This window comes from Bos javanicus, chromosome 7 (assembly GCF_032452875.1).
Source record: "Bos javanicus breed banteng chromosome 7, ARS-OSU_banteng_1.0, whole genome shotgun sequence".
NCBI lineage: Eukaryota > Metazoa > Chordata > Mammalia > Artiodactyla > Bovidae > Bos > Bos javanicus.
The window spans coordinates 19,243,137-19,254,726 of NC_083874.1; the positions used below are offsets into that span (position 1 = coordinate 19,243,137).

An 11,590-nucleotide genomic window follows, 5' to 3' on the forward strand; every position below is an offset into this window, starting at 1 on the left:
CCTACACCTGGGCAGTCCAGTAACGGGGGCTGAACGAGAGTGGTGGCCGTAGAGGGTGTGAGAAGTGGATGAACGCTCCATACGTATTGAAGGCAGAGGTGAAGGTATGGGGAGGGAAGGCGAAGCGGGGATGGGTCCCTCCCACACTGTTGTCTCAGCCGAGACAACACCTGACCCGAGAGGGTGGTCGGGGTGGGGGGGGGGGGGGGACAGGTTTGAGGGATGGTCGGGCTCAGCGAGGCCGTGTCGAGTGTGAGAAACCTGTGAGCCCTCCCTTGTGGAGACCTTGAGGGTTAGCCGGGCCCCAAATCTGGAACTCAGGGGAGGCCCTGGCTGGAGACAGGACTGTGTGTGTCATCTGCACAGAGACACGGTTCCGCCCTGAGCGTGGACAAGGCTACCCAGAGGAGTATGGCTAGGGGAAGGAAGAGGCCAGAGGACCCAGGCGTGGGCCCACCAGGGGAAGAGGAGGGCCCAGAGAGGTGGGAAGGCAGGTGGGTGCCAGGTCCAGGCACCCAATGAGGGTGGTGTTCTCAGGAGGAGAGTGGACTGGTGGGGAGAGACACTGTGGAAAGGGAGAAGAGAGCAGGGAAGTGACCGCTGGACTTAACAATGGCCAGTGACCTTGATCAGGGCAGTCCCTGCTGCATGTGGAGGAGAAGTGAGAGCCTGGGGAGACCGAGGGGTGATGTGTGGGGGGGACATCGGATGTAAAGTCATTGGACAGTGCATCGTGTTAGCTGTAGGTCCCTAGGCTATGGGTTGTGTGAGGTGGCATGGTAAGGCATGTGGGCTGTGCTAGAACCCGTCGTTCATTTTAGGGCACAACGAGGCGTGTAAGGGCATGCTCAGGCGCCTGAAGGCACGCTCAGTGTTGGAGCTGCGCGTGGCAGAGGTGTTGGCACGCCCCTGTGTGGTATGTGTTGGACACCACGTCTGCTGCCGGGAGGATAGAATGTGTAGGGGGAGGCCCCCGATCTCACTAACTACACCCCTTCTCTAGGGACAACCTGTACCGGGTGGAGCTGGAGCCCCCCACATCAACGGAAATGCGGTACCAGCGGGTGAGGAAGGGGCGCAGGCGAGAGGGGAGGGGGCAGCTGTTGGCGCTCCCACTAGGGAGCCCGGACACTGCGCTGGGGAGCACAGTGGATTCAGGTCTGCCTAGCAGGGTTCCTGGGTCCGTCAGGGACCCCGCTCCCCTCACCAGCCCCCTGTGTTCTCAGAAGCTGACCTGGCGCTCCAACCCCAGCGACATCAACGTGTGTCGGATGAAGGGCAAGCAGGAGGTAAGTGAGTCCTGGCCATGCCCGCATCAGCCCTGGTAACGCCCCAGTCCGTCCTGGCCATCCCACAGGGCAAATCCTTCTCTGCTTTCATTCCAAGCCAGGCCCCTGTTGCCATGGGTACTCCCAGAGCCTAGCCATGCCCTCAAGGTGGTCCTCAGTAGTGGCCACTCCCCTAGTGGCCTTGCCATAGCTCACGCCTTCAAGTGCCCTATTTTCTTGTCTGTGCCCCTTAGCCATGGCCACGCCCCCAGTCTTCTCCTAGTTCAGCCCCCTGCTTTGGTCACGCCCACAACCTGACCCCTCCCTATCGGGCCCCGCCTCTACCCTAGCCCCGCCCTTCACCACGCCCCATCGCGTCCTACAGTCGTGGCCCCGCCCACACCCGTGATCACGCCCACCCCGGCTTTTCTCTTCCCACCCCATTCCAGGGCGAGTGTCGAAATTTTGTAAAGGTGCTTCTACTTCGGGACGAATCCACTCTCTTCGTGTGTGGTTCCAATGCCTTCAACCCCGTGTGTGCCAACTACAGCGTGAGTCACCGCCCTTCGAAGCCCTGCCCGCCCAGGTTTAACATCGGCGCCCCTTTGCTCATGGGCCCTCTGCTGGTCGTGCCGTTTCCCCAAGCCACATCACCTCCTACAGGAAGCCTTACTGGATGAACTGTCCTCCCCTCCATCACCCGGAATTCCATAAGAGGCTTCCAAAGGCGGCCTCTACAGGCTGAGGCTACTTAGGCTACAGGCCAGTTATCAGATTGACTAGGATCGACTCCTAGACCCAATTTCTGATCAGTAAATTGAGCCCTGGATTTCCCTGGTGGCTCAGCGGTTAAAAATCCACCTGCTAATGCAGGAGGCGCAGGTTCCATCCCTGGAAGATCCCCTGGAGAAGGAAATGGCAACCCACTCCAGTATTCTTGCCTGGGAAATCCCATGGACACAGGAGCTTGGTGAGGTCACAAAAGAGTCGGACACGACTAAGCCACTAAACAACAACAAAACTCAGCCCCAGAGAGGTTAAGTGACTGACAAAGTCACACAGCATCCAAGGTGGCATCAGGATTCCCCTCGGAGGGGGTTGCTGGGGGAGCCAGGGGCTGCTAGGTACAGCCAGGAGCTGTCACTCAGACCCTATTCCCCCCCACCCCCGCAGATGGACACACTGCAGCCCCTCCGGGACAACATCAGCGGCATGGCCCGCTGCCCATACGACCCCAAACACGCCAACGTTGCCCTCTTCTCTGGTGAGTGCCCCCAACCCTGACCATTTGAAGGGGCCTCAGCCCTGAGCAAGGCGTGGAATTTTCCATTCTTGGAGTTTGGTCATTTAGAAGGTGGCTGGGAAAATCCCATGGATGGAAGAGCCCGGTAGGCTGCAGTCCATGGAGTCGCTAAGAGTCAGACACGACTGAGTGACTTCACTTTCACTTTTCATTTTCATGCATTGGAGAAGGAAATGGCAACCCACTCCAGTGTTCTTGCCTAGAGAATCCCAGGGACGGGGGAGCCTGGTGGGCTGCCGCCTATGGGGTCGCACAGAGTCGGACACGACTGAAGCGACTTAGCAGCAGCAACAGCAGGGAGACCATCTCTCCAGCTATGAAACAGACAGACTCTCAAGGCAGGAAGAACTCAGCTGAGGTCGGGGATCAGCTGGGGAGTTGAGGATCAGCTGAAGTCTGGGTCCCAGCAGGGTTGGGGCTCAGCCTAGGACTTAGGCCTCACTTAAGCTCAGGGCTCAGTCTGTTTTTTTCTTAGATATTTTATTTATTTATTTGACTGCATTGGTCTTAGTTGTGGCCTGCGAACTCTTAGTTGTTGTGTGTGGGATCTAGTTCCCTGAACAAGGATTGAACCTGGGCCCCCTGCTTTGAGAGCATGGAGTCTTAGCCACTGGACCACCAGGGAAGTCCCAGGGCTCAGTCTTGAAGATCAGGTTTTGACACCCCCCCAACCTCTGAAGTCTACAATCTAATCTCTTACCTGTCCCCCCAATTCACACCCACCCAGAAGGGATGCTCTTCACAGCCACCGTTACCGACTTCCTCGCCATCGATGCCGTCATCTACCGCAGTCTCGGGGACCGGCCCACTCTGCGCACGGTGAAACACGACTCCAAGTGGTTCAAAGGTGGGGCGACAGGGACAGACCTGGCAGAGCTCACAAATTCCCCACCAAAATAAAGTCCCAGAGGAGATAGGCAGGGAACTCCCATCTCCTCTTTGGAACCTACTGGCCTCTTTGACGATCTAGTTAGAGGAGAGGTTTAACTTGGGTATAAAGTAGAACTTGCTGGAAATGAGTGGCTTAGCAACCTGAAATGGAACAGTACGAGGGGTTCAGCAGGAGCTCAGCTCAACACAGGAGGATGACAAAATAGTAGACGTTGCTGTTTGTGGAAAGTAGACACAATGATTTTAGGATTTTGACACCCACTCTCCCCCACAAACAAAAAAAAATCCCAAACTTTGAGTTTCTTTTATTTTGCCTGGGTAATCAGCTGATGTTCTCCCCCCCAACTTCACTGTAAAAGCAGCCACCCAGGCTACTGTGTTCCCAGCTCCAGAAACTCTCTTTCTCCCATCACGAACTGGGTTTTGACCTCTCTCTCCTACAGAGCCATACTTTGTCCACGCGGTGGAGTGGGGCAGCCACATCTATTTCTTCTTCCGGGAGATCGCAATGGAGTTTAACTACCTGGAGAAGGTAAGGTCCTATTTCCCCTCCTAGAGAGGCCCATGCAGTGGGGCATGTAGTCGAGAGGCTCCAGTCATCGGAAGTGGAGAGCAGAGGTGGGTCCATGGAACTCCACCCAGGGTGAGAGGGGCCCTCCGGCCCTCAGGGCCCTCCACACTAGCCAGGACCAGGCCCCTGAGACTTGAAGACATTTCTGGAGTAGCCCTGGTGAGGGTCCCAGGTCTGAAGTCTGATACACCCGTGGTTCCAGTCCCAGTCCTGTTATTGTTTGTCTGTCCATCCACCTATATACCAACCATTTATCCACTCTTCAACCACAGCCCGTATGTCTGGCCACTCAGCCACCCTCTCATTTACCCATCTTCAGCCCACCCACACGTCCATCAAACCATTTATCCATCTATCCATCCACCCACCCCTGCCTCAACCATTCTCCACCATCCATCCATCCACTCATCTACCTTCTGTGTACCTGTAAATCCATGCATCCACCTCCCATTCATTGGCTTCTTCATCCATCCATCCATCTACCTGTCCATTCATTCATATACCAACCATCCGTTGATCTGGTCTCCTACTGATCAACTCATCCATTACCATCCATCTCTCCATTTACCTGCCCACCCCTCTATATATCCAGTTATCTAGCCTCCAACTTCTCCTCATAACCTGCTCATCCATTCCATTCAACCTTCTATCCACCCATGGATATACCATGATAATGATCTATCATATCTCCTTCATCTGCCTATCCATCCATCCACATACTCATTCATCTGTCCACCCACCCATCCATCCATTTATCCATACATACATATCTACATACACCCATCCATCCATCCACACACCCCTTCATCCACCAATTATCTCCTTCTTCATTATCTTCATTGTCCATCACTGTCCCCTTCAAATTCACCCCTCTATCCATCCATTAACCCATCCATCCATTCACCTCCATTGCACCACCTATCCATCTATCCCATCTCTCAATCCATGCAGACAGTTAAGTGCACAGACTGCCACTTACTACTAGTGTGGCCTTGGGCTTCAGTCACTTCCCTTTCTCTGTGCCTCAGTTTCCCCTCTGTACCATGGGGATCATAGACCCTCCTCTATAGAGCTTTGGGAGGAACGTGAGACACGATGAGGATAAGTGCCTGGCACCTAGTGGGGGATCCATCAGTGGAGGCACTGATGATTACAGTTGTCTTGGTGGCTGTGATCATCACCATCCCCACATTTCCGCCGGGGAATCTGGTGCCCAGGGGGCTAGGGTGACTGGCCAGGGACTCACAGACAGCCAGAACTAGCCTCCTCCATCCCATCCTGGGTGGCGGCCTTGCAACCTGCAGGTGGGCCTGGCAGAACATGGGGCTCAGGCCCCTGTCTTCCCACTGATGTGCCAGGTGGTGGTGTCGCGTGTGGCCCGAGTCTGCAAGAATGACATGGGCGGCTCTCCTCGCGTGCTGGAGAAGCAGTGGACATCATTCCTGAAGGCTCGGCTCAACTGCTCTGTGCCGGGGGACTCTCACTTCTACTTCAACGTGCTGCAGGCTGTCACAGGCGTGGTCAGCCTGGGCGGCCGGCCTGTGGTCCTTGCTGTTTTCTCCACGCCCAGCAACAGGTCAGTGGGTGCAGGTGGAGAGTTCTCACGATCACTCACCACATATTCCCAGGGGTCCTGTGCTGGGTAAAACAGGGCTCCCAGGAGGCCTCTGTCCCAGGCCAGGGGGGACCAAGCCAAACACTGACCCTCCAAGGCCCTCTGGCCAAAACTTGGCAGATGCAGGCATGTCTTTATTTTCTGCCTTTGGAGGAAGGGTCAGGGAGGGTGTCCTAGAAGAGGCATCAATGGGTATGAGATGGAGAGAAAGGGAAGAGCATTCCAAGTTAAAGGAACAGCATGTGCAAAGGCCCTGAGGCTCCAATGAGCTTGAAATGTTTAAACCATAGGGAGGCGGCCTGTGTGGCTAGAGTGGTCGAGCGAGATGGAAAGTGGGGGATATGAAGCAGGGAGGTGGCAGGCTGTGGGGAGGAGCCTGAATTTTATCCTGAGGGTACTAGGGGACTATGGGAGGGTAAAGAGCAGAAGAGGAACAAGTCAGACTTGCATTTCTGGAAAACTCTCTCGGGAATGGGTTGAAAGGGAGCAAGAGTGGCATCTGGGAAACTGGACATCCAGGCAAGTGAAAGGGGCACCTGGACATGGGTGGCCATGGAGAAACTGAGCTGTGATCCAGTCTGAGAATCTGCTGCTCAGATGGTGGAATGACTGGATTGGATGGGTGGGCAGCAACTCTGGCCCGGGAAAGTGAAGGTCTGACAGTTCCAGAGGACAAACACTCCTCCACACACTTGCCCAGGGCAGTTCCCCACCCCGCCAGGCTCGCCACTTCCTTTCATCTGCCTCCACCTACAGCATCCCCGGCTCAGCTGTCTGCGCCTTTGACATGACACAAGTGGCTGCCGTGTTTGAGGGCCGCTTCCGTGAGCAGAAGTCCCCTGAGTCCATCTGGACACCCGTGCCAGAGGATCAGGTGCCGCGGCCCCGGTGAGAGGCCCCTCCATCCTGCAGTGGGTACCCGGGTAGGATCCTGACCCTGAACTGAGGGCTGGGACTCCCAGGCACTTGTTTAGCTGTTGCCGAGGTCAGCTGTGGGCTTCCCTGGTAGCTCACCTGGTAAAGAGTCTGCCTGCAATACAGGAGACCCTGGTTCAATTCCTGGGTCAAGGAGATCCCCTGGAGATAGGATAGGCTACCCACTCCAGTATTCTTGGGCTTCCCTGGTGGCTTAGACGGTAAAGAATCCACCTGCAATGCAGGAGACCTGGGTTTGATCCCTGGTTGGGAAGATCCCCTGGAGGAGGGCATGGCAACCCACTCCAGTATTCCTTCCTGGAGAATCCCCGTGGACAGAGGAGCTTGGTGGGCTGAAGTCTGTGGGTTCACAAAGAGGTGGACAAGAGCGAGCAACTCAGCACAGCACAGAGGTCAGCTGTAGCCATTATGCAGGTGGAGAAAACCGAGGCCCTTGGAGCAGGGGCGCCCTAGTGAGTCAGAGCCCCTCAGTGGGGGCCTCCAGGTCTGCCCTGACCAACCCCTCGCCCCCACCCAGGCCCGGGTGCTGCGCAGCTCCTGGCATGCAGTACAATGCCTCGAGCGCCTTCCCAGACGAGATCCTCAACTTTGTCAAGACACACCCTCTGATGGACGAGGCCGTGCCCTCCCTGGGCCACGCACCCTGGATCGTTCGGACTCTGATGCGGTCAGTTCCCACACTTGGCTGGGGTACTGGTGGCCAGGCCTGGGTGGGGACAAGAGCCCAGGCCAGGGTGGTGAGTGAGAAGGGAGCACAGGGGCAACTTCCGACATGACACGAGAGGAAGGCAGAGATGGAGGGAGACACAGAGATGGAGGCAGATGGGGAGATGAAGACAGGAGAGCCCAGGGAGGAGCTGGCTTTGGGGGTCTGTTTCTCTCTGTGATGTGCACCCTTGGAGCCACGCCCATGCCCACCTTGCCCAGCATGGGTGGTGTCTCTGAGTGCACACAGGGGACCACAGGGCTGGGCGGCAGCCTGACTTCTGCTCCACCCTGGCCCCAAGGCACCAGCTGACACGAGTGGCTGTGGACGTGGGCGCCGGCCCCTGGGGCAACCAGACTGTTATCTTCCTCGGGTCTGAGGCAGGCACGGTCCTCAAGTTCCTTGTCTGGCCCAACGCCAGTGCCTCGGGTACCACAGGACCCAGTGTCTTCCTGGAGGAATTTGAGACCTACCGGCCTGACAGGTGAGGCCTGGCAGAGGACAAGAGGCAGGGCCAGCGGGCAGGGAGACAGGGCGTTCCCCTTGAGTCTTACCAGTCTGCTCATCCCCAGGTGTGGACGGTCTGGAGATGGCGAGACAGGGCAGCGGCTGCTGAGCCTGGAGCTGGATGCGGCCTCAGGCGGCCTGCTGGCAGCCTTCCCCCGCTGTGTGGTCCGAGTGCCCGTGGCGCGCTGCCAGCAATACTCAGGATGCATGAAGTGAGTGCCCCCTGCCCCCGGCCAGGTGTGGGCAAGGGAAGTGAAGGGAGGTGAGCGTGGAAAGAGGGGGAGAGTCAAGTTCAAGTGCAGGCTCCAACAGCATTCTGACTCTCTGAATGATGGACAGAGGGCATAGCATGTGCAAAGGTCCTGGGGCAGGAATGCTGGGTGTGTTGGTGGAACAGTGAGAAGCCCTCTATGGCTGGAGCAGAATGAGTGATGGGGAGGGAGAAGACAGGGAAGGTTGGGCAGGGTCTGTGAGCCTCAGGAGGACTTGGGTTCTTTCCCCCACCCCCAGAGTGAGGTGGGAGCCCCAGAGATCTGTGGGCAGAGTAGGATGGGATCTGACAGACATTTCTAAGAGAAGCAGAAGCTGGGGACCAGGGAACAGATGTTTGCAAAATACTGGCACACTCTTGGACTCAGAGTGAGCCCTCCGCATGCAGCACCCTGGCCCCGTGCCTGCCATCATGGTAGCAGTGATGCCATAGCACAGATCCAAAATCTGGGCTCCAAACCCGGCTCTGTCCCTTGGACAAAAGTAAACGTTCCTGAGCTTCAGTTCCCTCATCTGTAAAATGGGGAAGGAATAGCCCCCACTGTTAAGATGTGTCTTGGGAACTCCCAGAGCTGACGGTAAGAGGTGCCTCTGCAGAAACCCTGGTTGATCTGCCTGCGGGGTCCCTTGTCTGCCCTAGGAACTGCATTGGTAGTCAGGACCCCTACTGCGGGTGGGCCCCGGATGGCTCCTGTGTCTTCCTGAGCCCTGGCACCAGGTACTGGGGAAGTGGGAGGTGTGGGGAGGGTGACTGAGTCACCTGATGATCGGGAGTCCCCCACCCCCACCAACCACAGCTCTGTGCCAGGGGTTTCCGCTGACGGTGCCTCTCTGCTCCCTCCCCCCATCAGAGCCACCTTTGAGCAGGATGTGTCTGGGACCAGCACTTCAGGCTTAGGGGACTGCACAGGTAAGAGGGGAGAGGGGAGGAGGCCTGGGGACTCTAAGTCCTGGTCCTCCAGGGTTCTCACACCTGGATGGATGGGATACACTGACGTCCCTCAGGGCTTGGGAAGGACAGGGGGCCCCAGTTCCAGGTAGGGTAGTGGGAAAAGGACAGACAGACGGGGACGGGAGGGAGGGCAGAGAGAGGCCAAGAGAAAGGCAGGTGGACAGACAGATTTTAGGAAGACAGATGCCAGGGGACAGACGGATGGGCAAATGGGCTTTGAAAGGGTCAGAGAGACGCCCCTGAGCAGAGAGGTGGACAGACCGGCTGGAGGTCGCAGGTGGTGTGCAGGGGACGGTCCCCGGCCAGCCCTTCTCACGCCGCCCTCCCTGCCAGGACTCCTGCGCGCCAGCCTCTCGGAGGAGCGCGCTGGGCTGGTGTCGGTGAACCTGCTGGTGACGTCGTCGGTGGCGGCCTTCGTGGTGGGCGCCGTGGTGTCCGGCTTCAGCGTGGGCTGGTACGTGGGGCTCCGCGAGCGGCGCGAACTGGCCCGCCGCAAGGACAAGGAAGCCATCCTGGCACACGGGGGCGGCGAGGCCGTGCTGAGTGTCAGCCGCCTGGGCGAGCGCCGGGCGGGCGGCCCCGGAGGCCGGGCCGGGGGCGGCGGCGGCGGGCCCGGGGGTCCCCCGGAGGCTCTGCTGGCGCCCCTGATGCAGAACGGCTGGACCAAGGCCACGCTGCTGCAGGGCGGACCCCACGACCTGGACTCTGGGCTGCTGCCCACGCCCGAGCAGACGCCGCTGCCCCAGAAGCGCTTGCCCACCCCGCACCCGCACACCCTGGGCCCCCGCGCCTGGGAACACGGCCCGGCGCTGCTCACGGCCTCCGCCTCGTCCTCGCTCCTGCTGCTGGCCCCCGGCCGCGCCCCTGAGCCGCCCCCCGCGCCGGGCGAGCCGGCGGCCCCCGACGCCCGCCTCTTCACCGCGCGCCCGGGCCGCGCCTCCCACGGCGACTTCCCGCTTACCCCCCACGCCAGCCCGGACCGCCGGCGGGTGGTGTCGGCGCCCACGGGCCCCTCGGACCCCAGCTCGTCCACCGACGGCTTCCCGCGGCCCTGGAGCCCGCCGCCCACAGGCAGTCTCCGGAGACCAGGCGCGCACGCCCCACCGGCCGCCGCGCTGCGCCGCACGCACACGATCAACAGCGGCGAGGCCCGGCCCCGCGGCCGCCACGCCCGGCCGGTCACGGACTTGGCCCACCTGCTCTCCTACGGAGGCCCCGACAGGACTGCGCCCCCCGTGCCCTAGGCCGCGGCCCCGCGCCTCGGCGGTGCCAGCCACGGGAACCAGGAGCGAGAGCCCGGGGCCAGCTCCCAAGTGGGTGCTCAGACCCCCAGCCCGGCCGCGCGGGGGGGGGGGCTCCCCTCCGCCTCAGGGAAGCACAAGGAGCTCGGCCTCCCCTCCACCCCGACGCGCCCCCAGAGCCGCAGGACACTGAGGCGGTCTGCGGCGGGCAGACGGGGCGGGCGGAATGTGCTATGGATTTGAGGTTGACCTTCTGCGAGTGGATTTTGGTTTGTTTTCCAATTTGCGTTTCTTTTGCAGTTTTCTAAACCAATTGCACAACTCCGTTCTCGGGGTGGCGGCCGAGGGGCGGGGGGTGGCGCTTGGAGGTGGTGGGAATGGGGCGAGGAGCGCACCTGCAGACCCAAGCTCCCCCCGCAACCCAACCACCCAAAGGCGCCCTCCTCCACCCGGCCCCTGGCGTGTGTGGGTGTGTGTGTGTGTGTGCATGCCGTGTCCGTGTGCAGGGGGCCAGGCAGGGGAGGGAGGCGTGCGTGTGTGCCTGCAGGCTGCTGCTGCGTGTGTGTGGCGACGGCCACGCGCAGTGTGCGTGTCTGTGTGTGAGCGCGGAGGTCCCAGCGGCCTGGGCGTTGGCTGAGCCGACGCCGGGGCTTCCAGAGGGCCGGGGGCCTCCGATGTGCCGGTTAGGAGTTCGAGGGGAGGTGCGGCAGGGGTTTTAGGCGGGGGCTCGGGAGGCCTGTCCAGATGTCACATTGGCAGCTGTCTAAGGGCTCGGGCGGTCTGGGGGACGACTAAGGCGGGGGGGCCCCCCTGTAAATACAGCCCCAGGGTGGTCAGAGGGTCCCATGCCACCCGTCCTCTGTGACCTCCCCCTTGACCTCCAGCTGACCATGCATGCCAGCTGAGTGGCCAGCTGAGTCCTGGACCCTCTCTGGAGTTTGCCTCCCCCACCTGCCCCCCATCAATAAAACTGTTTACAACCACCGGCCCCAAGGCTCTGGGTCTGCTCTGTCTTCTGGGGGCGGGGCTTTGACAGGGGCGGGGCCTGGGACCAGATGGGAGCATCCTGAGACTCATGGCTGGGTCACAGCCACAGACAGAATTCTGAGGAGGTGGATATGGGAATCTAGAGAGTTTGCGGGGGTCCCCGTCTCCATCTGTACAGGCTACAGTTTCTGACTAGTCCTAAAGCAAATATTTACTATGCACCTACTGTGTGCTGGACACTGTGGAAACCAAGACCCCTGTCCTCGTGGAGTTCACAACCTAGTGGGGGAGACCGGCCACACACACACACACACACACACACACACACACACACGAATTAGGA

At 59.7% G+C, this 11,590-nt stretch overlaps 1 protein-coding gene across 4 annotated transcripts in view; it reads left to right on the top strand.

Annotated features, from left to right (window-relative positions):
- The window catches only part of SEMA6B (semaphorin 6B), a 30,450-nt gene extending 19,202 nt beyond the window's left edge, over nt 1-11,248 (top strand). For 3 of the 4 annotated variants that reach the window (XM_061422594.1, XM_061422591.1, XM_061422595.1), the window contains exons 4-17: nt 1,004-1,064; nt 1,227-1,289; nt 1,718-1,819; nt 2,442-2,532; nt 3,299-3,418; nt 3,906-3,994; nt 5,392-5,609; nt 6,405-6,536; nt 7,102-7,251; nt 7,592-7,774; nt 7,863-8,009; nt 8,708-8,785; nt 8,919-8,977; nt 9,353-11,248. In XM_061422594.1, coding sequence (XP_061278578.1) covers nt 1,004-1,064; nt 1,227-1,289; nt 1,718-1,819; nt 2,442-2,532; nt 3,299-3,418; nt 3,906-3,994; nt 5,392-5,609; nt 6,405-6,536; nt 7,102-7,251; nt 7,592-7,774; nt 7,863-8,009; nt 8,708-8,785; nt 8,919-8,977; nt 9,353-10,263 — 2,404 coding nt within the window. In that variant the 3' untranslated portion in view covers nt 10,264-11,248. Of the gene's footprint in view, nt 1-821; nt 917-1,003; nt 1,065-1,226; nt 1,290-1,717; nt 1,820-2,441; nt 2,533-3,298; nt 3,419-3,905; nt 3,995-5,391; nt 5,610-6,404; nt 6,537-7,101; nt 7,252-7,591; nt 7,775-7,862; nt 8,010-8,707; nt 8,786-8,918; nt 8,978-9,352 lie in introns of all 4 variants that reach the window. The other variant, XM_061422596.1, reaches the window with a different exon arrangement.
- The last annotated feature ends 342 nt before the right edge of the window (nt 11,249-11,590 follow it).